General features: G+C 45.4%; 1 protein-coding gene across 4 annotated transcripts in view; it reads right to left on the bottom strand.

Moving 5' to 3' along the window:
- Positions 1 to 27182, bottom strand: part of FGFR3 (fibroblast growth factor receptor 3) — a 91141-nt gene that overhangs the window by 37086 nt on the left and 26873 nt on the right. For all 4 annotated transcript variants that reach the window (XM_056802295.1, XM_056802296.1, XM_056802297.1 and 1 more), the window contains exons 3-4: positions 18253 to 18513; positions 12309 to 12362 (exon numbers count right to left, since the gene is read on the bottom strand). In XM_056802295.1, coding sequence (XP_056658273.1) covers positions 12309 to 12362; positions 18253 to 18513 — 315 coding nt within the window. The remainder of the gene's footprint in view (positions 1 to 12308; positions 12363 to 18252; positions 18514 to 27182) is intronic.

Genomic DNA, 27182 nt, shown 5'->3' with positions numbered 1-27182 from the left:
AGGAGTAAAGGGAGGAAGAAAGGAAGGAGGAAAGAAGAATGGAATAAAGCAGGAGAGGAAGGAGGGAAGAAAGAAGGGAAGGGAGGAAAGAGGAATAAAGTAGGAAAGAAGGAAGTAAGAGAGGAAGGAGGGAGGGAGGGAGGAAGGGAAGGAAGAAAGGGAAGGAGGAAAGGCATAAAGAAAGAGAGGAAGAAGGGAGGGAGGAAAGAGGAATGGAATAAAGCAGGAAGGGAAGAAAGGAAGGAGGGGTAGAGGAGGGAAGAAGAAGGGAAGAAATAGAGAAGAGAAGAAAATAAGGGTGAAAGGAAGAGGAGGAGAGAACAGAAGGGAGGAATGAAAGGGAAGAAAGGAAGGGGAAGGGGAAGAAACAGAGGAGGGGGCTGTCACTTTCATCCATAACTCTGGCTCCAACTTGTTTAAAGGAGGTGGGGATCAGGGGGCTAAGCCAAGTAGGCCAATTGGTTCCTCACTCACTCACTCCCTTGTAACAAAACTCATCAATCCATCAGACAGGTCTGACTGTTTTCAGACCTCATTCTGCACCCAGAGCCCACCACTTAAAAAAAAATGTTTATCATCTGTCTTGGAAATCAATACTGTGTATCAGATTCCAAGACAGAAGAGCAGTAAAGGCTGGGCAATGGGGTTATGAGCGACTTGTCCAGGGTTACCCAACTATGAAGTGTCTAAGGTCATATTTGAACCCAGGACCTTGTGTCTCTAGTCCTGGCTCTCAATCCACTGAGCTTCCCAGCTGTCTTCTGATCCCACTGTCTCTGAGTCAAGAGGGCACCATAGGATCAATGGAGCACAGCTCAGTTGTCTCTGCCCATTGTTTTCTGGGCCCATTTTCTTCTCTGACAGTAATTCCTGCCCCTCTGCCCAGACAGGGCTGGAATGAGGATCAAATGTGATAACACAGGATTTGAAAATGCTTGAGCCAAAAAAAGCCCTTTAGAAAAGGGAACAGCCATTAGCTGCAACGTCAAGCAATTTCCAGGACACGGGATGGAGACTTTGGGACAGCTGGGACATAGAGTCCAATCTCATCTGACAGGTGAAGAACCAGGACCCAGCGGTTCTGATTCAATTCAGAGCTGAGATTCTAATGCAGGTCCCCTTGGGCTAACTGGGATCTTTTTCTGATCCCATTTTTTTCTCCCTTCTTCCTAAGGTTGGGCAGTGTTTTAAGAGTATATTGAGTGCCCTGGTTGGGAGTCAGGAAACCTAGACCTAGGCTCTGGAGGGAGGAGGACAGGGAGGGAGAGGGAGAGGAAGAAAGAGAGAGACAGAGACAGAGACAGAGAGAGAGAGAGAGACAGATAGAGAGACAGAGAGAAAGAGAGAGAGAGAGAGAGACAGATAGAGAGAGAGACAGAGAGAGAGAAAGAGAGAGAGAGAGAGAGAGAGAGAGAGAGAGAGAGAGAGAGAGAGAGAGAGAGAGAGAGAGAGGAGGAGGAGGAGGAGGAGGAGGAGGAAGGGGAGAGAGAAGAGGAGAAACATGATGTTAGGTCCTGATCTTGGTGGAGGGGAGGAAAGTGGGGAGCACAGTCTAATTTCAGAGAAGAACAATCTGATGACAGTGTAATCCACTTGGCATCCCACTGCCCAGTCTGGATGGATTGAGCCCTGGCTCTGGAAGGGCCTTGGGGTGGGAGTAGGAGGCAATCAGGGAATGTTTTCTGGAACACAGGGGACAGGAAGGGCAGCTGTCCTTTATCTGCATCATGGAATCCTACAACAAGGAATGGAGGTTGAGTCTCCCAAAGTAGAGACAGGCTTTGGCCCTTCACTCACACCATCTAGCCAGACTACCTTGGCTGGCTGATTCTAGGTTGTGGAGGCTCACTGTGACCATCCTTGGTCTTTAGCCTAGGCCTGGAATATTGATAATAATAATAATAATAATAAATTAGCAGCTATAATTTATGAACCGTTTTAAGGGGTGCAAAACATCACACAAATATGTCATCTGGACCTCACATGTGAAACAGGCATTATCAATACCTCCATTTTATAGAAGAGGAAACTGAGGCTGGCAGAATTGTGGTCCAGAGTTACACAACTAATAAATATCTGAAGGTAGACTCTCAATCCAAGTCTAGTCCTCTGTCCAATGTATGTCCTAGTCTTAACTAAGTCTAAGAAAGGAAATGTGTCATCTTGTGATCTCCTTGAGGGCAAGGCCCAGGGTTTGAGCAGAGCCAAGGGTCAAGTCTCTTTCAGAGGAGGCTTCAGTTTCCTTTGCTGTAAAGTGACTGGATTATATCAGTGGTGAGGCTTTTGATAGCCCACGTCATCATAAAAAAATATTGTGGCTCAGTTGTACCCAACTTTTTGTGATCCATTTGGGGAATTTTCTTGGCAAAGATATTAGAGTGGTTTGCCATTTCTTTCTCTGGCTCATTTTATAGATGAGGAAATGGAGGCAAACAGAGATATGTGTCTTGCCCCAAATCACAGAGCTAGCAAATGTCTGAAGCTGGATTTGAACTCAGGCTTTCCTGATTCCAGACCCAATGCTCTAGCCACTGTGCTACCTAGTAGCTTTGAAAAAAAATTACTGTACATCTACAACATGCTGATTCTGCTTCTTGTCCTGCCACACTGAATGACTAAGGCGAAGGTATCATAGCATATAGCAAAGAGAACATTGAATCTGGAATCAGAAGACGTGGGTTCAAATCTCCTCTTTTTCTTTGGGAGCTTCCTCAGTAAAATGGGTGGATGCTCCCATGGTAAACAAGGTGAGCAAGGCCCCTCCCAGTTCTCCATTCTGGCCCCACAACTGTCAACAGTTAACAGCCACAAACAAAAGAAAAATTAACTGAACTAATTAGAAGACTCCTTCCTATTTCCCAGCTCCTGAAACTCCAGAGAAACAGAGGTCCAGTTATTAGTGTCTCTTTGGAGTAATAAATCTTAGCCCCGGGCAGTGCAGAACAATGTCTGGTCTGGGAGGAGACAAAGCTGCCCTTTGGCAGGTACTGGCAAGGCCTGGTGCCTAATGTGGTGCCCTTGCCAAAGATCACTGGGATACCACAGCCATGGCTTGCCGGCCTGGGTGGCATTTGCTGCCAGCAACTCCCTGTATGTCCCCAGCCATGGGTGAGGGTGGGACGGAGCCATGGCTGGCTGCCCCTTCCTTTACAAGGCAACTGTGGGGTTTCAATCAATTTAAAACAGGCTTGAACTAAAAAGAAGGCAAATCAATGCAAGAACCAAACCGGACTCAAATGGACTAATAATGATGTATGCTAGTTATGCATCTCTCTCTTTCTTCCTTCCTTTCTTTTGCTCTCTCTTTTTCTTTTTCTTCTTCCTTCCTTTTTGTCTTTTTCTCTCTTCCTATTTCCCCCCTCCTTCCTTTTTTGCCTCTCTTCCTTCCTCTCTCTGTCTTGTCTGTCTGTCTGTCTGTCTGTCTCTATCTATCTATCTATCTATCTATCTATCTATCTATCTATCTATCTATCTATCTCTCCCTCCGTTTGTTTGTCCATACCCCTTTCCAACCACTCATTCATCCATCCCTCTACCTAATCTATAGATATCTATATTTATGCATATATGCAGATATATTTATATATGTATACACATTTATACACACACATATATGTTTATATACATATACATTTAAGCATAGCTAACATGGAAATTTATTTTCCATGATCATGCATATTTATTATAAAGGTTTTATATTTTCTTTTGCTTTTTTTTCCCAGCAGGGTTGGGAAAGAGAAAAAATAAATGCTTGTTAATGGAAAAAAATGAAAACACACACGCACACCCGTCAAGACAAATACTAGACTCATACCCTTGACCTCTGCTAGTATCACATATAGGACCAGAAGGTTGATTTCAGTCATTTCATTTTACAGATAAGGAAACTGAGGCTCAGAAATGAAGTCATTTAGTAACAAAGTTCCCTGGCTCCTTAGGATCCCTGAGAGGGTCTTCAACGGAGGCCTCCTGACTTTAAATGTAGGCTTCTTATAAACATGATTATCTGACCACAGTGGGTGCATGGTACAGGGGAAGAGGGGTCTGGAGACCCAAGGCTACCCATTTCTAAGCATTTTGGCTCTGAAGGCTCTCTTCTCGCTTTCCGGGCCTGACGTCCACACACCCAGCGCCACCACAGGCCACTTCCATCCAACACCACCTTCTTTCCCAGGGCCTTGCTGGAAGCCCAGGGAGGAGGAAATTCAGTTGGATTGGGGTGGCCCTGGGGGCTCGCCAACAGTTTGAAAGGTGGCAGGGAATAGGGCGAAGGGCCAACTGCTAGGGCTCCTAGCCACCTGGTCTCCCCTCCCCCTCCCAGGACCCCCAGACGGACCCTGCCTCCACTCTGTGAAGTCTTTTGTGTGGCTTCTTTTCCTTCTCCCTCGTGGTACTGCCTTTGGCTTCCGCCTTCGATTTCTCATTTGTTCCTGGTTTTGTCCAACGGCCCATTTCCCTCCGATTGCCTCTTTGTGTGTGTGGCCGTTACTGGGCATGTGGGGGTGAGGGAGGGCCAGAGAACACCCACTTCGGCCAGCCTGGTCTCCCCTACATCCCCCTTTCCTCTCCTCCCGCCCAGCATCCTCAGGATGGAGCCCATGAGGAGACCAAACCCGGGGCCTACCTGTTCTGAGCTCTCCCTGAAGCCAGTTGGACAATGGGGTCAAGGGAAACTGGGATCATTTAGTCTGACCCCCTCGTTCTTATGGAAGAGACCCCAAGAGGCTAAGAGTTTGGCTCAGGGTCACCTATGGCTAACTGAGGACTCTAATTCCAAATCCAGCCCCCTTTTCCACGGGTGACCGGTTCAAATCTGGCCTCTGCTCATGTCCATTTCCAATATGTGAAATGAAGGGGCCAGGCTAGACGCTCTCCCCTTCATCCTAGCTTGAGATCTCAGTCTCTGATCAGCCATCCTATAGCAAGAAAGGCCGCCTCAGGAGGAAGCAAGACCCCCTTGCAGGAGAGCTTCAAGCGGAGGCCTCAGAGGCTCCAAAGTTCAAACTGGTTCTAAAATAAGATTTTCTTTCTGTCCTACAAAAGTAGGTTCAATGCAGCCCACTCCACTGTCACACATCTCTTTCTCCCAAGACATGGCGGACTCTATCTGATCTTGGGCAAAGCCTCTTTCCTTTTTTAGGCCTGTTTCCTCCTCAGTAGAGTAGGACTGGATAATGTTACTTCAGTCCTGACTCTCCCAAATCCCAATAAAAACGAGGGAAACAGGGGCAGCTAGGTAGCACAGTAGATAGAGTACCAGGTCTGGAGACGAGAGATCCGAGCTTTAAATCAGGCTTTAGATATGTCCAGCTGTGTGTGACCCTAGGAAAGTGATTTAACTCTGATTGCCTAGTCCTTGCTGCTTTTCTGTCTTAGAGCTGATACTAAGGTGATATGAATAAAGGAAAGAAAGTCAGAAAGGAAGAAAGGAAGAAAGGAAGAAAGGAAGAAAGAAAGAAAGAAAGAAAGAAAGAAAGAAAGAAAGAAAGAAAGAAAGAAAGAAAGAAAGAAAGAAAGAAAGAAAGAAAGGAAGGAAGGAAGGAAGGAAGGAAGGAAAGAAAGAAAAAGAAAGAAAGAAAGAAAGAAAGAAAAAAGGAAGGAAGGAAGAAAGAAGGAAAGAAAGAAAAAGAGAATAGAAGAGAAAAAAAGAGCAAGGAAAGGGAGGAAGGAAAGAGAAGAGAAAACAAAATAAAGAAAGAGAAAGGAAGGGAGGAAGGAAGGAAAAAGAGAGAATGGAAAGAAAGAAAGAAAAAGAGGAGAGAGAGAATCAAGCATATTGTTAACAGGGCACTGCAGGGGAGTTTTTTTGTTTTGTTTAATGCAGGGCGGCAATTTATTTTCACCTTTTAAAAAATGCACATACCAGCACTGGCTAGAGAACCATAAATCACTGATGAGGAAAGAAGCTTGCTGGTAGCAAACAGGTGTGCACGTCATTTCTGTGTATGTGGGGCAGGATGGGGGAATGAAAGGGAAGGTGGGGGACTGTCAGTGCCAGGGTGTGAGCAGGTCTTGGGGCCCAGGTGCTCCCCTCAACAAAAGGAGTCTGATATTTTCTTCCCAGAGTCCTGCATTGGAGAGCACCCCCCACCCCAAACCACTGCTCATTTACTTATTGGGGGAAAGGCTGTGACCACCCATCTTTACTTGAATGACCAATTAAAAATGGGCGCTGCACTTGGAATAATTAACAGGCTGCATATGGGCTGAACAATTAGGGGTGGCCTCACGATTCTGCCTGAGCCGGAATTCAGTCTAATTGTATAATGGGCCCAGTGGAGGCCCCAGCAAGGGAGATGTGATTGGCCCTAACATTGCCTCTTTGAAGGTGCTGCAGGCCCCGAATAAACAGATACAGTTGGAGGGGAAAAGACAATTTTGCTTTTTTTCCTGAGGCGGGATAAGACAGCTGGACAGCTGCAGAGACCCAAGGCTGGTTGCTCAAAGGATCTTGGCTCTGGCAACTTAAGCACGTAACTCCCAGGGACAGGAGGAGAGAACCCAGCCGCTGGGTTCTTTCAGCCCTGCTTTCAGCTGTCATGCCTATTCTTGGATGATTTCCAATGTCTATTTCCCTTCTGTTTCACCTGAATTCCTACTCATCCTTAAAGCTGCCGCCTCTTCCAAGAAGTCTTCCCTAAACCCCATAGTTTCAAAAATTTCTCCCCCGTTTGTAGCACCTTGGATGCACTTTTCTTGTGATATTGTATATCATATTCATCTGGGTTGGGGTCAGCAAGTGCCCCTTACTCCTGAATCTCCTTTTTTAAAAATTTAACCAATTAAATTAATTAATTGATTAATTTATCAATACTAAGTATCAGTTCTAAGGCAGAAGAGCTAGGCAATTGGGGTTAAGTGACAATTAGAAAGTATTTGAGACCAGATTTTTTTCCCTGAATACTTTTTTTCAAATTTTATTTGTTTAAAAAACAAAATTGAGAAGTTTTCTCAAATTATAGGATTCATATTGTCTCCCTCCCTTTCCCCCTCCCCATTCCTGGAACTGACTGAGGCTAGATTTGAAGTCAGATTTAAAATTTTAACTCAGGACCTCAGATCTGATACACTCACTCTCTCTCCACTGAGTCACCGATTTGTCTGTATTCTCGTCTCCAGAATTAGAACATAGACTCACCGAAAGCAGGGCTTGTTTAATCCTTTATCCCCACATGAATAAACCATTAAAAAACCAATTTAAAATAATTTAAAATTAATTAATATTTTAAAATAAACATTTTAAAAAGCCTACTACGTGCTACATAGTGAAGTAGATCAAGTGCCGGGCCTGGAGTCAGGAAGTTGAATCTTCCTGAGTTTATATGGCCTCAGATACTTCCTGGCTGTGGTCCTTTAAACCCCACTGCCTCGCCTTGAAACCATTACATAATATTGATTCTAAGATGGCAGAAAAGGGTTTAAAGAAAAAAAAAACACTGGAGAGTTGGCTTAGAGATGACAGAGTCCAGCATGCCCCCATCCTTTTACAGAAGGGGAAACTGAGGGCCGGAGAAGGTAAGGGGCGGGTAAGTGGCCTTGACATCACAGAGTGGGAGGAACGGAGACTCCCCTGGCTCCACGGATATCTCCTCTACAACCTCCCCCTCCCAAGCTAAGCGGTGGAAGATTTCAGGAGATGGAGAACTCATCACCTCTCCCCAAGGCGGCCTGTTCAAGCTTTGGACAGACGTGAAGGCTATTTAGGAAGACTTCCCTCATGTATGAAACCAAAACCCGCCTCTCTGACCCCCCAATCTGGGGTTCTTTCCACTACAGTTTCTCCAAAACAAATGCCTCGGGCGATGCTCGATTCAAAATAACCCAGTTAAAGTTTCTACCAAAGAAGGGAATTTCCCCTCACCTAGGAGGCCTTCGGCCTCAAATGGAGGTGGCGAGTGGCCAAGGAACTCAGCGCGGCCTCGGGCACAGGAGGGTCCTTGTACCTGCTGCCCACCTACTGTCCTCCACCGAGGCCAGCCTCTGGCTTTTCCTGCCCATTGTGCCCCTTAGACCGAGTTTGCCATCAGGGTCCAGGGAAGAATGGGGCTTTTATGTCCTCACATGCGCGGCCCTCCGCCCAGCCCAGGCTCAAGCTCTCCGCTCCAAGAACAGAGAGCGCCTCTCTAACCTGGGCTAAAAATACACGTGGCATCGCAGAAAGAAATATCCACACGGGGGCAAAGCAAACACGGCGAGCCCTCCCTCCTCCCGGGCACAAAAAGCCCTTCATTTGGGGATCCTGGTTGCTAAGATCTGCTGATGTTTGCTGCTATTTTCTCAGCGCAAAGAAGGGAGAATTGTGCTTAAATTAGGAGTTTTGTCCCTCCTGCACCCCACCCCCCATATTAATGAGTATGCATCCACAGCCCACTAACTGCTGCTGATGGGGCCACTTGGCACCTGAGCCTGTAATTACTGTCCCTCCCCTTACGAGGCTCCGGGGGGACCGGCCCAGGACACTGAGGACCTGTCTCGGAGCCTGAAAGATATTTCCAGCCAGGCAGAGGAGAAGCCAACACACATACAGCTGACCTGGAACTCAAATACAGGGCATTTGTTGACCAAGACTCACTCTCGCTCTTCCATCTCTCCCCCTTCTCTTTCTCCCTCTTCTCTCTTTTTCCTCCTTCCCTCTCCTCTCTCCCCTTTCTTAATCCTTCTCTCTCTCTCCCCCTTCCATCTCTCCCTCTTTCTCTCCTTCCTTTTCTCTTTTTCTCCCTTCTTCCTTCTCCTCTCTCTCCCCTTTTCTTACTCTCTTCCTCCCTCCCCTCCTTCCCTTTCCCCTTCCATTTCTCTCCCCCCTTCCTTTTCTCCCTCTCATTCCATCTCTCTCCCCTTCCCTTACTCTTTCTCCCTTCTTCTCTCTCCCCTTCTATTTCTCTCTCTCTCATTCCATCTCTCTCCCCTTCCCTTACTCTTTCTCCCTTCTTCTCTCTCCCCTTCTATTTCTCTCTCTCTCATTCCATCTCTCTCCCCTTCCCTTACTCTTTCTCCCTCCTCACTCTCCCCTTCTATTTCTCTCTCTCATTCCATCTCTCTCCTCTTCTCTTACTCTTTCTCCCTTCTTCTCTCTCCCCTTCTATTTCTCTCTCTCTCATTCCATCTCTCTCCCCTTCCCTTACTCTTTCTCCCTCCTCACTCTCCCCTTCCATTTCTCTCTCATTCCATCTCTCTCGCCTTCCCTTACTCTTTCTTCCTTCTTCTCTCTCCCCATCCATTTCTCTCTCATTCCATCTCTCTCCCCTTCCCTTACTCTTTCTTCCTTCTTCTCTCTCCCCATCCATTTCTCTCTCATTCCATCTCTCTCCCCTTCCCTTACTCTTTCTTCCTTCTTCTCTCTCCCCTTCTATTTCTCTCTCTCATTCCATCTCTCTCCTCTTCCCTTACTCTTTCTCCCTTCTTCTCTCTCCCCTTCTATTTCTCTCTCTCTCATTCCATCTCTCTCCCCTTCCCTTACTCTTTCTCCCTCCTCACTCTCCCCTTCTATTTCTCTCTCTCATTCCATCTCTCTCCTCTTCTCTTACTCTTTCTCCCTTCTTCTCTCTCCCCTTCTATTTCTCTCTCTCATTCCATCTCTCTCCCCTTCCCTTACTCTTTCTCTCTTCTTCTCTCTCCCCTTCCATTTCTCTCTCATTCTATCTCTCTCCCCTTCCCTTACTCTTTCTCCCTTCCATCTCTCTCCCCTTCCCCTTCCTTTTCTCTCCCCTTCCCTTTCTCTCTTTCTCCTTCCCTTACTCCCTCTCTCTCCTTTTCCTCCTCTCTCCTCTCTCTTTCTCCTTCCTTTTCTCTCTCCCCTAACCCCAAAGAATAAAGCATATGCTTAACCCCCCCAAAATAACCCAAGATCCCTATAGGCAATCTGATGAGAGCAATCTCCCTCCCAGGCTCTGATGGACCCCTAGCCCATTCCCAAAGTATGAGGTGCTCTTGAACCCAGGGAACCCATAGGGAAAGGTCAAAAGCCTTTTCCACAAGAGAGAGAGGGGGCAGCCGGGTGGCTCAGTGGATGGAGAGCCAGGCCTAATGACAGGAGGTACCAAGTCCAAATCTGGCCTCAGACACTTCCTAGCTGAGTGACCCTGGGAAAGTTATTTAACTCCCATTGCCCAGCCCTTCCCACTCTTCTGCTTGGACCAGATACACAGTATTGATTCTAAGATGTAGCTAAATTAGGATACTTCTGCCCAGTTCCCTAAGTCATTTGCCCTGAGTTTAGACCCCTGCCCTCCCGACAGTCCAGTCTGACCATTAACCGCACCCGGCACATTTCTGGAGCTCTTTAAGGTTTATGGACAGATGTGACTGAGTAGGGAGGCTGAAGATCAGAGAGCTTTGGTCTCCATTTGTCTATCATCACCAAGTGAGTAGATATTTGAGCCGGGTTGGCATCTTCTAGAATGCTCTATTATCTACTCTGATGAGGATCTTGGAAAGGGGAAACAAGCCACTCTCTGAGGTCCAAAGGAGGTCATTCCCAATGGAGTGGTGGGGAGGCAATTAGGAAAGGCTTCCTGGAAGAGGCAGCATAGATGGAGCCCTGGAGTCTGAGGAAGGAAGATCTGGTTCCAAATTCTACCATAGGCACTTACTGACTGTGTGACCTTGTCCCAGTCATTTAACTGGTCTGTGCTTCAGCTTCCTCACGTGTGAGATGGAGGGGTTAGACCCAGTGGTCTCTAAGGTCCCTTCTAACTTCAAATCAATGATCCCAAGAGAAGGCTGGAAGAGTCTGGATGGACTGAACAGGGAGTGTGAGACAGCAGTGTGCCACTGACTATCATTTTTCTACCTTTCTCCCTCTAGATTTCAGTTTTTCCATCTGTAAAATGGACAGAGCTAGACGATCTCCAGGATCTCAAAATCAACGTTATGCACCATATTAAAAGGCACTGTGGTATTCTGGATACTGGATTCAGAAGTCAGAAAAACCAGAGTTCAAATCCTGCTTCAGGCCTTTTACTTAGTCATGTGGACTATGGCAATTCCCTTAATATCTCCCAGCCTCAGTTTCCTCATCTGTAAAATGGGGATAATAAAAGTACCTACTATCTCTCATAGTTGTGGTGTTAATATGTATAATAAATTGATTTGTAAACCTTATAGAAAGGTCCATTATTGTTTCATTTTATTATTTATATTTTATTATATTATTTATCTATTTATCTGTCTTGAAGGAGAATATTTGTTAGGTAATTAAGAACTAATTAGGAAATAGGATATTGTTGTTGATCGACGGATAAAGAGAGAGTTGAGTGGATTGGATTTCTTTAAGCCAGAATGGAATTTCAAAGATGACTCAACCTACTCAACTCTCTCTTTATCCATTGATCAACAACAATATCCCATTTCCTAATTAATTATTAATTAATTAACAAATATTCTGCTATAGACTATTTATCTATGTATTGGTCCCAAGGCAGAAGAGTGGTAAGGGCTAGACAATGGGGGTTAAGTGACTTGTCCAGGGTCACACAGCTGGGAAGTGTCTGAGGCCAGATTGCTTTATTTTATTTTTAAATTAATAAACAAAAAACAATCCTTACCTTCTATCTTATGGTGGTTTGAGCCTTCCTTGCTTCCACTCCACTATTTTGGCTCTACCTCATTCTTACCTTCTGTCTTGGCACCAATATTAAGTATTGGTGCCAAGACAGAAGGCGGTAAGGACTAGGCAATGGGGGTTAAAAGACTTGCTCAGGGCCACATAGCTAGAAATCATTATTGTTAAAGTTATTTATTTTCAATATATTAATTCACATTTCTACAGCATTTTAGGGTTGACAAAGTACTTTCTAACTCAAATCTCTGTGAAGTAGTGCAATGATTATTATCCCCATTCTAAAGGTGAACAAACTGAGGTCCACAGAAGGCCAATTACAGACTTGCCCAATATAGTGATAAATTCTGAGTTCCTAATTTCCATGTGACCCACGAGAGTTTATTGGGCACCATCATGGTCTGAATTAGCATGGGATAGGAAGAGAACAGGTCATGGTGGGGCAGGGGTTAGGGAAGAGAGTTTCTCCACTTGGGGTGATCCAGACCCTCTGCTAGTCCAAGGACCCAGGTCTAAAGAAAGCCACATTAGGTTAGATAATCACATTTTGCACTATTGAGCAAATGAGCTTTCCCACCCCCAAAGGAAGACAAGATCAGTCCCTGAGTGACTGTTCTCAGGAGGAATGCTGTTTATTTACACATATTTGAGCTTAACACAACCTTTAGCCTCCATCTAAATAAAGCACTCATTGCCTCTCCCATCCTTTCCCCAAAAGAGAGAGAAAAAAAAGAAAACCTCAAATTCTTACCTGTGTCTTCTCCTTCATCCTCATCGTCTTCGTCATCACCAGAAGACGGGGACTCTTGGGAAAGAGAAAAAGATAGGGAAGAAGGGATGGAGAGAGGAGAGAAAGACCATCCATCATTCCAGGACTGAGAGGGAACCTGGCCTCCATTTTCCAGGGCCATATGAGATTCCCAAACCCACAAGATAAACTTCACACCTTCTTCTTACCCATGTGCATATGAAGCCCCCCTATCAAGAGGGACCCCTTCTCTGTCCAACTGGAGAACCTCTGAGGACCCTGAGCTGGGTACCAAGCATGACAGAATGGGAATATCTTGGAAAGCACACCATTCCAGCTCCTTCTAAGGGCATCTTGGGGCAGTGGAAAGGAGGGATGGATTTGGAGCTAGAATCCTCTTTGGACAAGTGACTTCACTTATCTGGGTCGCCATAGTTTTCTCATCTGTAAAAGGGGATTGGAGGAAAGGCACTGCCAGCTCTAAATGGATGATGCTCCCAAGCTAGGGCACTAAGCCAGGGCACAGGCTCTGAAGTAAGGGCTCAGATGAACGAAACCCAATGGCAAGGCCAACCCTGCCCAGATTCCTACAGGACGATCCCAACTAGGAGATTGGGAATGACAAGTCCCTTCCTGAGCAGGGTCTGAAGGGTGTCGAGAGGAGACAATGCCAACCTAAGTCATTCGTGCCAGAAGTCTGGCAGGTGGGGAGGGAAGCAGAGCAAAGTCAACTTAATTTAGCTTCAAGAAAGCTCCCTCTGTCCTTTTCCTCTCCTCTCTCTGCCCTCCTTCTGGCCCCTTGCTGTAGGTTGGGTCTATCATCTCTGGGGCTAGAGGAGAACATATCCTGTTGTTCTTTGCAGAACGGGTCATGGTGTACCAGACAGGACACCAGAACTGAGAGGAGAACCCCTGAGTTTGAATCTCAGCTCTATTATTTACTAACTGGGTGATCTTGGGAAAGTCACTTCAAACAATATCATTCCACATTTATTAAATTCTTACTATGTGCCAGGCACTTCTGAGGGGGACCTTTTTGCCTCTAAATGCTATGGGCCAATACAAAGGCAATGGAAGGACATCCTCATGGCTGGGCCAATTCTACAAGTCTAGTAAAATAGGGCAGGTGGGCACTGGGCCCTAACTCAGCAAGATGCTATACATCCATTGGGAGAAGGTGGACTTTGTCCTGTCTCCAACAGTGGGGATGAACGATATGCCCTTCCCATTCTTACCCCAACTTCTAAGCCAGAAGTGTTCAAGGTCCCAGAAACATAGCCCTCAACAACATCTAGCATGACCAAAGCAGATTAAAATATAATCAGGAAATATTGAACAAATTAAGTAAAAATGGGATGAATTAAGTTTAATTAATTAATTAGTTAACTAAATTTAAAATTGTATTTAAAAATTTGGCAATGTGTACAGCCTGCAGGGATATGTACCTATGGTTTGATGACCTCCATTTCTATGAGTTTGACACCAATGATCTAGACACTCTCTGGTCAGGTCAACATCATGGGATCTTTGAACCTAGGACTGTGGCCTCATTCACTGATCAGAGGACTTTTAAAAACCAGTCACTACTCCTGCCTTGGGTGAAATGGGAAGAGACAAGATGGCGGGCCCTTAGGGTTATGACTCAGGGTCTTTCATTGGCTTTCCAAAGGCCACTGCTAACTTCCCTGTGGTGGGGACACCCACTAGGACCAAGTATATCTATATCCATCCCCTCCCTCTCAATCTGTGTCACTTTGTCCAGGAGCTTTCCTAAACCATTCCTAGAGCATCCCTACCACTCTTGGGGTATCCTCTTGGTCATTTTACATTCTGTGGGCAGATTTCAGGGCACCTTTTTCTGGGAAAATACATTAAGGACCAGAGGGCCCTGAATATAGAGTTGAAACAAGGGATCAAAGAGTGTGAGCCAAAAGGGCCCTTAGAAGTCACTGAGACCATTTTGCAGATGAGAATGAGATCTAGATTTGTTGTGGTCACAAAGGGAGAAAATAACAAAGCCAAAATTTGAACTCAGGTCCTCTACAATCTTATCACATGGTTCCTTGTTCTTACAATCCTTGGGAAATAGGCCAGATACATCCTGATTTTACAGATAGGGAAATGGAGGTAGAGAAAAACAAAAGACCTTGCTATAGGCCACAAAGTAGGTCAATGGCTTAGCCTTGACTTGTCCAGGCCCCTTCCTCTATGCAATATGGGGGTGTTGGACTAATTTAATTTTTAAATTTAATATTCAAGGGAAGGCCCTGTGGAAGTGACCCCCTTGCCATTCCTGCTGCTGTTGGAGGCCCTCTTAAGAGTTCCTTTTTCATTACTACTACGGTCCTGGCATGGGACAGAGAACTGGGCAGAAGCAACTGGGAGCAGGGGGATGGAAAGGCATGAGCCAGGACCACCAGGAAAGAAGCTCAAATTACCTATTTATGTTGGGCTATTATTAGCCAAGAGGAAAAAGAAATGGATGTGGCGGGAGTATAGGGAGGGAAAAAGAAGAAGGGAGATTTAAAGTTCTTTAAAATTTTTCACTTTAACATTTCCTTAGGCTGGCTGGCTGCTTCTCCAAGGGATGGCCCCTTCTTCTTAATACCATCTTTCTCCCGACAATCTGTACTATCCAGTGGTCAGCCTTTATAAGGGAGTGAGTTCCCTGTCACAGGAAGCAGTAGTACATCTATTCCATTGCCTTGGATGCCTATGGAGACCCCACAAAGCCCTGAGCCTGTCCACTGCCCTTCCTGGACACCTCCTGAGGCTCCTCCGTCTTAATAACTGGGCCAAGTTAAACGGCCCTGTGGGAATCTAATTCCTCTCTTAACCATTTAATTGATGTAACCTTGAAACGTCTGGCCAGGCCTTCACAGGGAGCTCGATTCAAAGCAGATGTGGCCAAGGATGGGCCTGACTCGGTCGGAACAGATGGGACTTTTAATCCTCGGGCAGAATGGAACTGAGCCACAGAGGCTTCCGGTGGCGTTATCAGGTGTGGGGAGAGGCCTCAGCCCTGGGGACAGGAATGTGTGGAGTTTAGGGAGAGAAAGAGGCTTTCGGTTTCTTGGGGTCGCCTAAGAATCCATTTTATCCTGCAAACACCTGGGAAATTGCACTGGGGTTTTATTTGGAAAAGAGATTTCTATCCTCTCTTTAAAAGAAGAGTTTACAATTGGAATAACTAGAGTACAAATACTCTAACAAAGAGTTTCTTCAAATCACTTCCAGGTACTCTGATTCATTTTTAAGTTTTCTCAAAATCTTAACATTCAAATATCAACACCAAAAGCATCTATGTGAATGATGTACCTGATATAAAACAATATAAAAATATTTGAAAGAGAAAAAAATAAAAGAAGATTTTATTCCCAGGGATGGCTCAATGTGTTGGGAAGGGATATATCCCTTATACATATATAAGTATATTTAAGTGAATAGAAATAAATTTAAATAAATACATAAAAATAGTATATTATCCTTATATATAAATATACTATACTTCTATATATTTTACTTTTATATAAGTATACTATGCTTATACACATATACTACATTATACTTTTAAATATATTATATACACATATGTAAGATATATATACATACATATATATATATATATATGTTTAAGTGGCATAAAAAAATTCTAACTTTCTTGACACTGATTTGCTTTGTTTCTGATTTGAGGCAACTTCCCCCAATCAGGGGTTCAGTGTGTTTCTGTAAAATGAAGACTGGATCCCTACGGATCATTCTAGAAGCTCAGACTCTCTCGGTGTCTCTATCAATGAGACACACCTATTTGAGGGGCAAGAGAGCAAGCAGGTATGCGGCACTCTTAGCTTGTAAGGCAGACTTTGTTTTGTTCTTTGAGATTTAGTGGGAAGAAACCACAGTGGTTCCTGCCGATTTCAGAAGTCAAACACTGACGCCCAAAGTTGGAAACACCTTGAGCCCACACATGCTAATCTCTTTAGGTAACACCTGCTGAAAGACTTTTCTCCAGCAACCACAAATCCATTCCCTGGGTATCAGCGCCTAAATAATCCCTAACATCTGTAGAAAACAAAGCTCATTTTTCTCCTTACAAATACTCCGGGTAAAGGAGACGATAGGCATTGCCATCCTCGTTTGACAAATGAAGGAACTGAGACAGGTTAGGTTATGTCTACAAGCCCAGGATCACACAACTGGGCAGTGCTGCTCGCTGAACTCAGAACTGAAGGCTCTGGATGCTGAGTGCTATCCTTAATCTTTCTAAAATAAATAAATACTACACATACATATATGTGTATATGCACACATATAAAATATATATTATGTCATATATAATTATAGTTATATATCTATATAGTTAACTCATACCTTCATTGGTTCCAAGACAGAAGAGCCATAAGGGTTAGGCAACGGGAGTTAAGTGACTTGCCCAGGGTCACCCAGCTAGGATATATCTGAGGCCAGATTTGAACCGAGGAAATCCTATCTCTAGGCCTGGCTCTCAATCCACTGAATCACCCAGCTGCCCCCTGAAATAATTATTAATACCAACTTAGAGCACTTTTAAAAACCACTTCTCATCCCTATTCTTTTGAGTACAATAATAATTCCACAAAGAAGGAGGAGAGAGAATCAGAAGACAAAAGCTCTTAAAATTGGAGTTAGAAAATCTGGGTTTGAATCTCAGCTCAGTTATAACTTAGCTTTGTGATCAGAGGCAAGTCTCAGTCTTCTCATCTCTAACCCGGGGATAACAACTACCCTACCTCACAGTGTGGAGAAAACACTTTCTCAAGCTTTAAAAGCCTAAATGCAACATGATTCATAGATTCATGAGTATGTGGGTTCATGTATCATAACAGTGTAATTCATGTAATAATAATAATAATAATTTCCATTTATTAGATGAGGAAATTGGGACTCAGGGATGGGAAGAAATGGTGTCACTGAAGTATTTGTCTAGGAAAGACATGAGATGTAATGACAATTGTAAATGAAAATGAAGGAGGGCAGCTAGGTGGCTTAGTGGATTGAGAGCCAAGACTAAAGATTGGAGGTCCTGGATTCAAATTTGACTGTAAGATACTTCCAAGATACTTCCAAGATACTTCCAAATCACTTAACCCCTCCCCCCACCCCTCTTTCTAGCCTTTATAGCTCTTCAGCCTTGGAACCAATACACAATATTGATGCTAAGACAGAAGGTAAGGCATAAAAACCCCCCGACTGAAAATAAGGTAATCTAGTATAAGGAAATTAGGGCAATGGATTTGGAGTCCAATTTGGATTAAAATTCAGACTTTATTATGTATGGCCTGAGGCAGCTCTGTGGAGCAATGGATAGAAAGAATCAGGGAGCCTTGAGTTAGAATCCTGCCTCAGAAACTTCCTAACTATGTGACCCTAGGCAAGTCACTTAACCTTTTGCCTCAGTTCCCTCCACTATAAAACAGGGATAAATAATGGTTGTGAGGATCAAAAGAGATGCTAATTGTAAAGGGCTTGGCACAGTGGCTGGAACATGCTAGGTGCTTCATACATGTTTATTTATTACCATTCCTACCTTTCCCTTTCCTGAAAGAAAGATGGCATGAGGTGTATGGGCAAGTGGAAGAGGCCTCTTTGGGCTGAACAGAAGGTCAGAGGGGTCCCAAAGTAGATGGGAATGCCTTTGGGGGAACAAGCTTCCCATCACAAAGATGGCAGGGGGAATAGTTCTATGACACCCTGAACAGATGGCCAACACTGGCTTGCTCAAGGCCACGAAAGAGCTGATGATGGAGTGGAGCTTGGGGCCCAACTTTAATCTTCTCTGCAGACTGGATGACCATAGCCTAGACCCTCCTGCCTCTGATAGGCTACACAGCCCATATGGGGAATGAACCAGGTGCAATCTTAGAGGAGCTGCAGAGTCCCTGTAGCAAGTTGGGACTGACTCACTCACCTGTCACTCGAATGGTGAAGTTGCAGAGAACCTCACTGGAGTGCTTCTGCTGGCAGGTGTAGACGCCAGAGTCATCATAGGATACATTGATGATCTTCAGCAGGTCAGGCCCGATGTGGGTCCTGTTGGTGGGGAAGATTGCTGTGCCGTCCTTGAACCAGGAGAGGACGGGTGAGTCTTGAGTCTCGCATCCAAGCTCGATGCTCTCCCCACTTGAAAAGACCAGCTCCTCCTGGGTCCTGGGCTCACGCCTCAATTGCTCTGTGGGGGAAGCAGAAAGCAAGGAGGTCATTCAGAGGATGAATGCAAAATGAACACGAAAACTATCCCCCATCCTTTAAGGCCCAGTTTATACATTATCCCCTCAATGAAATGGAGCCTTCTTGGAATGCTGATATCCTTTCTTTCATTGTTAAATGACAAAAGAAAGCCTATCCAGATAAACCTGGGGAGACTTGTATGAAATTAGTGGACAGGGGTGGCTCTGGGTGGCTCTATGGATGGAGAGCCAGGCCTGGACACCAGACCTTAGACACTTCCAGAATGAATCAATACAACAGTATAAATTTCTAAGACAGAAGGTAAGGGTTAAGAAAGCAAGAAAGCAAGAAAGCAAGAAAGAAAGAAAGGACAGAAAGGAAGAAAGAAGGAAACTGATTCGGAGTGACGTGAGCAGAACCAGGTGAATAATTTCCATGATTAATAATTGATAGTTATTGTAAAGACAAAAACTCTGGTCAAAGCGCTTCCTCCTTCCTCTTCCTCTTCTGCCTACTGACCTCACCTGATAATATTACTCATTTAATTCTCCAACAAAGTTTGCAATTCAATTTTACCCACCCCTTTTGCCAAACAATATTTGGAGCTATTCTATGGGGACTCTGGAAAACAGTCCTATGCTGAATGCCTGTGAATGCACCAAAATGAACACACAAAAAGATCATCCCTTGGACAAAACAAATATGGTTTTTCTTGCTTTTAAATAATTATAATGCACTCATTTTGAATATCCTGTCTCTTTTGATAGAATACGAGCTCCAAGAGGGCAAGGACTGTCTCCCTTTTGTCCCTGTATCCCAAGTGCCTAGCATTGAACCAAAACACACAGGAGATACTTAATAAATGTGTATTATTCAGCACCAAGCACGTCATGCTCCAGTTAAAATCAGACAACTGTGTCCTTCAAACACATAACTGCATGTCTTTGCCCAAAGTTCCCTATGGAATGTCCTGTCTTGCCCTTGCTGAATTCCAGCCTTTTTGTTTTTTTAAACCCATACCTTCTATTTTAGAATAAATACAGTATATTAATTCCAAGGCTAGACAATGGGGGTTTAAATGACTTGCCCAGGATGTCTGAGACCAAATTTGAACCCAGGTCCTCTGGTCTCTAGGCCCAGCTCTCAATCGACAGAACCACCTACCTGCTCCCCAACCTATTAAGTCCAACTCAAATGCTATTTCCTTAAAAAAAAAATCTCCTCCTTCCTATTTGCACAGCATAATAGGGAGGAAGCCTTTTACAGCACCTACTATGTGCTGGGCACAGTGCTAAGTGTTTTCTAAGTCTAGGTCTCAGCTGCAGAGGCAGCTGGAGTTGTCTTCCATAGTTAAATTTTCAGTGTGAACATTTACTTTGCAGAAAGGGGTGAAAGGTCACAAATGGAAACTGGGCAAATTCTTTTGTTCATTGTCTAGACTTAAGAAAGTGAAGGAGAAAATCTAAACTATGCAGATTAAACCTAAAAGTCTGTAAGAATTCCCACCCCCCCACGCCCTTGGCCAGTGGTTAAACATTTACCAGCAGACCCCTAGCTTATCTCCAAATTAAGACCCCAGCATCCCCACCCTCAAGGAAGACAGTCAAACTGGAAATTTCCCCTCTGGTGTCATTTTGCAAATCTTTGTTGAAACCCAAGTTGGAGTGAATAGGGGGATTGAGCCTTAAGCAGAGGTGGGGGATCTTTATGGATGGGGAAAACACTCCAACAGAGTGTGAAATGGATAAAAAGACCACAGAAAGGGTATAAACCAAGATCAGTTCCTTATGATCTCCAGTCCTAAAATGTCTAAGACTAAATAAAGTCAGAACCCAGCCTTCTGGTTCCAGCTCCATCCCATGGAGAGGTTTCAGGCTCTTGAGCTAGAAAGAACTTTGGAAGTCAAATACAGTCCAACTCCCCTCAAGGGCAAGGTCTTGAAGCAATCCCAAACCAGATCCCTCCCCAGAGCCTTCCAATCAGATCAGAGAAGCTATAGGGTGGGATAGGACACCTGGAGGAAAGGTCAACACTTGGAGACACACCTCCCTCCCACTTTGGAACTCTGGGGCCTTAGGATGCATTTGGAATTGCCTTGAGGGGGAAAAAAGGACAAGATTCTTAGCAGTTGCTCAAAATACTATATTGCTGGGGGTGCAAACAAAGCAAGACTACATAGGACTAGACTGGTTGGGGCAGGTCTGCAGCTACACCCAGGCAACAGGGATGGACTAGATTATCTCTAGGATCCCCAAAGGCTCCTGGACTAGGATTCTAGTTCCTGCTTAGCCACTCATTTTCGGCGGGACCCTGGCCAAGTTCTCCCAGGCATCTCTGGACTCAGTTTCTTGCTCTGTAAGATGCCAAAGGGTGATCCCAAAGGCTCCTTCTAGTCCTGACATTCTGTGTTCAATGACTACCATTCCTGGGTTGCCTGGGTTAGTGAATAAACACGTACTCCCAGATGAGAATTAGCTGTGCTGATATCCAGCTCTGATATTGTAGGAGACACATAGAAATAAAAGTGGTAAGACTTTAATTTTTTTTTTTTTAACCCAGAAGATACTGGGGGTTAAGTGACTTATCCAGTCACACTGCTAGAAGGGTCTGAGGCCTGATTTGAACCCAGGACCTATGGTCTCTAGGTCTGGCTCTCCATCCATGGAGCCATCTAGCCGCTCCCCCTCCCACCTAAGACTTCTTAGCATTGTACCTGGCACACCTAAGGTGCTATATAAATGTCTCCTCCCTCCCCAGTATTTAAAGCTTGGAGGTTTGTGATCCTTAGCCAGAAACTGAATCATAGAGGAAGGGAAGTAACTGACCCAAAGTCACACTGCAAATAAATGACTAAAGGGTAGACTAAGCCTCGAACCATGGATTATGGAGGATGTCAGAGCCCGGAAAAAAAAATAGAACAAAGAATATTGAATAGGGATGATGGTGAGGCTTAGAACACTGAGGAATGAGGGAAAGGACCCTCAGAGCACAGAATGCCAGGAGGGGGACTGCCTTAGAATGTAGAAGGCCACATGTGGAAAGAACGTGAATCTTGTAACCATGGAAAAATATTCTAAATTAATTCATTAAATAAAATTTTCCAAATAAAAAAAAAGAATACAGAAGCAAAAAAAAAGCATGTAGAATGTCAAACTTGGAAGGGACTTTAGAACGCAGAATGGGGGGGGGGGGTCCTTAGAACACACAATGGCTGGAAGGACCCTTAGAACATAGAAAATCAGGACTAGAAGGGACCTTAGAATGTAGAATGCAGAAGCTGGAAGAAACAAGACCAGAGGGACTCGGAACATGGAATGGCAGAGGGACTCTTAGAACATGAGGGGCGGGAGACCTTAGAAGATGGAATGTCAGAGGGGCTAGAGCGGATCCTTAGAGTAGTATTTAGAGCTGGAAGAATCTTTAGAACACAGAAAATCAGGACTCGAAGGAACTCTTGAACCCAGAATGTCAGAGTATGGAGGGACCCTCAGAACCTGGAATATCAAGGGCTGGAGAGACCCTTAAATCCTGGAACATCAGGGGCTGGAGGGACCCTTAGAACCTGGAATATCAAGGGCTGGAGAGACCCTTAAATCCTGGAACATCAGGGGCTGGAGGGACCCTTAGAACCTGGAATATCAGAGGCTGGAGGGACCCTTAGAACCTGGAATATCAGAGGCTGGAGGGACCCTTAGAACCTGGAATATCAGGGGCTGGAGGGACCCTTAGATTCTGGAATATCAGGGGCTGGAGGGACCCTTAGATTCTGGAATATCAGGGGCTGGAGGGACCCTTAGAACCTGGAATATCAGGGGCTGGAGGGACCCTCAGAACCTGGAATATCAGAGGCTGGAGGGACCCTTAGAACCTGGAATATCAAGGGCTGGAGAGACCCTTAAATCCTGGAACATCAGGGGCTGGAGGGACCCTTAGAACCTGGAATATCAGAGGCTGGAGGGACCCTTAGAACGTGGAATATCAAGGGCTGGAGAGACCCTTAAATCCTGGAACATCAGGGGCTGGAGGGACCCTTAGAACCTGGAATATCAGAGGCTGGAGGGACCCTTAGAACCTGGAATATCAGAGGCTGGAGGGACTTTTGGAACATGAAATATCAGGGGCTGGAGGGACTTTTGGAACATGGAATATCAGGGGCTGGAGGGACCCTTAGAACCTGGAATATCAGGGGCTGGAGGGACTCTTGGAATATGGAATATCAGGGGCTGGAGGGACCCTTAGAACCTGGAATATCAGGGGCTGGAGGGACTCTTGGAATATGGAATATCAGGGGCTGGAGGGACCCTTAGATCCTGGAATATCAGGGGCTGAAGGGACTCTTGGAATAAATGGAATATCAGGGGCTGGAGGGACCCTTAGATCCTGGAATATCAGGGGCTGGAGGGACCCTTAGATCCTGGAATATCAAGGGCTGGAGGGACCCTTAGAACCTGGAATATCAGGGGCTGGAGGGACCCTTAGAACCTGGAATATCAGGGGCTGGAGGGACCTTAGATCCCAGAATGTCAGGGCTGAAGGGTATCCTAGACCAGGGATTCTAATAGAATGCTGGGGCTTCAAGGCCCCTCAGAGCACACAGAGAGCTGGGAGAGGAGGGGGTCAGCAGGAGAAGGGGGTGAGCTGGTGGCAAAGCAGGGCAGAAGGCAGGTCTCCTCCTTCCCAGGCAGCCACACCACTGTGGGAGTGGGGTGTGGAGAGAGACAACACCCCAGGCGTTGGCAGCGGCCCCAGAAGAAGACATCAGTCCTGCAGGGAGATGTCCGGGCTCAGATCTCCTTCCAGGGATCTCTGTGGGAATTGCACTGCTAAGGAGAAAGTGTTTTCTCTGCCTCCCCATGGGGCTGTGCTCCCCAGTCAGCCAGGTTGGGGGGTGGGGGTGCGTTCAGGGCCTGCAGGGGCTCCCCGCGAAGCCTCTCTGCTCTGACTCAGAACCTTTTTCCCCTGTAAAAAGCGGTTCTCGGTCGAGGCTGGGAGTCATCAGGCTTTTCTGAGTCACTGAGGTTTTCTTAATTAAAAAACAAAAAGAAGGGGGGCTGGGGGCTAGAGCGAGACAGAGAAGCAGTAAGGAACCTGCTTAAACACCTTGGAGGACTGGAGGCAAGTTTCATGGTCTGTGGTTTTGTACAGAGGGCAGCTCCCTGTGGGCCCTCTACTATTAATTGAGGATAATGACGGTTTTATAGGCTCCTGAGAGTAAGTGAAAGGGAAGGGGGTGGTTGGAAGTCTTAGGGGCAGGAGGCTGAGAGAGAAGACTTCAAAGGCGGCCCCCAGCTCCTGGCTCACCTCCTGGCAAGGGTCCAGGCGGCTTCCTGACCTCCTACTAACTCCAAGCTAGAAGCCTCAACCAGGGAGATGGACCCAGGGGCTCTGGAAGCCCAGCCCAGTGTCCCAGGCCAAGCCACTCCCTTCCTCATGGGAAAGAAGGGGGCCTGGATGCTGAAAGCACTGCGACTCCTCTGTCTCCAAGAAGGGGGCCACAATAATACTTGTACCAGCTAGCTTATGGGATGGAAGGGAAAGAGACATTAGACCTGGGGGCAAGGGGAGAGCTGCAAATCATTGTTCTGACAGCTCTCAGCAGAATTGGTCTCCTTTGTGATCCAAAGCAGTTTATTTATTTATTTTTATTTATTCATTTATTTTATTTTTTAAATATTATTTTATTTATATTTAGTCATTTATTTTATTTTTTAAATATTATTTTATTTTTATTTATTCATTTATTTTATTTTTTAAATATTATTTTATTTTTATTTATTCATTTATTTATTATAACATAATAAAGTATTGTATTAATTATAATGTTGTATATAATATGTATATTATATATAATATGTTGTCTATATTAAACATATATTTGTATATAATATAATAAACATATTATTATATATTTATATATGTAATCAATATATTATTATATAGTTAAAAAGATAGATTTCTCAGCTTTCACCAGAGGGCCAAAGGGGGTCTCCAGCCAGGAAAAAGAGGCCCCAAGAACCCCCAAGCTAGAGTTGCCCAGAAAGAATTACAACCATCCTCCCCTCCCTGTCAGAGGACTCCAGGCAGCCTCTTGGAAATCAACAATCAGGGAAGTGCAGATGGGACAGGTTTGGGGTTTGGGTACCAGATCAGGCTTGAGTAGGCAAGTCAAGGGATCCTGGATGAAGAGCTGGAAGGGATGGGAAAGGCCATGGGGCCAACATCCCCCCCCTCCATTGGGCTCTGAGGCTCCAGAGAGGTTGAGTTACTGGCCAGTTAAGGGTCAGAGGTGGGCCTGGAACCCAGGCCTTTGGGACTGGTGACTACATAAGCGGTTCTTAGGATTCAGAGCTATCGTTTGGTCTCATTTTTAGAGCAGGAAACCTGGGGCCAATCACTGGAGTGACACATCCATCGTCCCACAAGTCAGGCAAGTCGGCCAAGTTTTTTAGACTTTAAATCCCATCCTCTCTCCATCTCAGTGTGGAAGGGCCTGGGGAAGCCTCTTGGCAGGTGATGGTATGGTATGGATCGAAGGTGACTTCTTATGAGGAAGCTTTTTCTGCAGAACTTTCCAGGAGGAAGCCCAGATCCCCCCAAATTATACCCCAAAGCGGAAGAGAAGGGAGCCTCAGATCTAACATGGGCACCCTCTCCCCCCTTTCTTGGAGGCCAGCCTGCCCTTTAGGTCAAGGGCTCTTTAAGGGATTCAGGAGGACCAGGAATCCACTGGCCCCTCTCAGAATTCAAATTCTTATCAGAGAATAGGTTTAACAAGAGGTTCCATTCCAAAGAGGTTTCCAAAACACCAGGACCCCAGGGAACAAAAAGGGCCAGACCCCCTCCAGGGGAGCAGAAGAGGTCTCTGCTTACATATGTAAAAGGGGGCAGAGAACAAGAGGTGGAAACAGGCTCAGTTCTTTTTTTTTTTTAAAGAATTCTCCAACTTCTCTATATACCCTCAGGATTGCATTTTTTTTTTTAACTTTCACTTTCTTTCTTAGAATCAATACTGTATATTGGTTCCAAGGCAGAAGAGCAGTAAGGGCTAGACCATGGAGGTGAAGTGACTTGCCCAGGGTCACAAAGACCTCTCAATTCACTGAGCCACTCAGCTATACCCTTCTTCCCTATAGTATTGAAAGTTATCAAAGTGAAATAGACTCATCTTAGGGCTGGAAGGGTTCTAAGGGTTCTAAGAGACCAATGGGTCAGATGGGTGGGCCAGGAAGACCCACCATTCTTCTTCTTCTTCTTCTTCTTCTTCTTCTTCTTTTTTAAATAACCTTTACCTTCTACTTTAGAATCAACACTAGGTATTGGTTCCAAGGCAAAAGAACAGTAAGGGCTAGGCAATGGGAGTTAAGTGACTTGCCCAGAGTCTCATAGCTAGCAACTGTCCGAGGCCAGATTTGAACCCAGGACCTCCTGTCTCTAGACCTGGCTCTCAATCCACTGAGCTACCCCCAATCATTCTAAAAGAGCAGAAAGCCAAAAACCAGATCAGGAAAGCACAGGCAGGGCCACCAAGGACCTCCAATGAAGTTATAGGCTGCGTCCCCCAACATCTTTAAATAAATAGCCCGTGCCCATTGTTGGTGCTCAATTAATACTCATCTCCTTGGGGACAGGGTCTACTTCTAACCCAATCCAGTTCTAGGAGGGAGCCATTTCTTCATTATCTATGGGACATCAACTCCTACTAGTAAACCCAGACTCAAGTGATGAAAGCAAGATGGCAGACTGGTGAAGGAGTGAGTAGACTGAATGAATGATGGATGAGTGCAGGGTGGGTTACTGTCCTGCACTGTGGGTCCCCGCTCGCTCATAGTACTTTCACAGAAAGTTGGAAATAGAGAAGCTTAATTAGAACAACCAGAAACGTCCTCAAGCAGAATGGGTTGCCATTCTGAGAGTGAGCAAGTTCCTCATTCCTCCCGGATGTCTTCTTACTTCCGGGTAAACATGGCGGCAGTGTAGACCTAGGACGCTTCCTTTCCTCACCACCTACAGATATAGACTTCCTCAAATGGCAAATGCATAGACTTCCTCATAAAACCAAATTCATAGGAACGAAGGGACTCTACAGTAGGGGGCAGCATTGAAGGTACGTGGGATTTAGGCATTTCCTCACTGGATGTCTTCCAAGTAAAGACTAAAGACAGGTGGGGAACGCAGCCCTGCAGGGATGTCTGCCCCAAATGGAGGGCTGAGGGTCCCCTCTGAGCTCAGACCCTGAAATCTGAGGGGGCCTACTTCAGGGCCCTTCTCACCAGGTTTATGCCACTGTTACATGAAATGGTTCTGGGAGGGAGGGAGGTTTGGTAAATCACTCTTGCTAACAACTCCTGTTGCTATGGCTCGACAAGGATTACAAACTGTTCTCTTTACTCAAGACAAACCTGGTAAGTTGTAGGACAAGGATTATTAGCTCCATTTTACGTGGGAGGAAACAAGATTCTCCCAGAGGCAGTTCTGAGGTTCTCATAGCTGGGATTCAAACCCAAGCAGGCCTCCTGGGACACCAAGGCCCAGGGCTCTTTCCACCTCTGTATCTCAGGGTCTGGCCATCCCAATGGACTTCCCAACTTCCCTGGGGGCCTGGGCTCCTTCCCAGCTGATGGAAGATGCTTCATTCCTGAGGCAATTCTTTCAAACTCACTTTAATGCAAT

Source organism: Monodelphis domestica, chromosome 6, assembly GCF_027887165.1.
Source record: "Monodelphis domestica isolate mMonDom1 chromosome 6, mMonDom1.pri, whole genome shotgun sequence".
NCBI classification, from domain to species: Eukaryota; Metazoa; Chordata; class Mammalia; order Didelphimorphia; family Didelphidae; genus Monodelphis; species Monodelphis domestica.
This window is presented reverse-complemented; position numbering and strand designations above follow the sequence as displayed.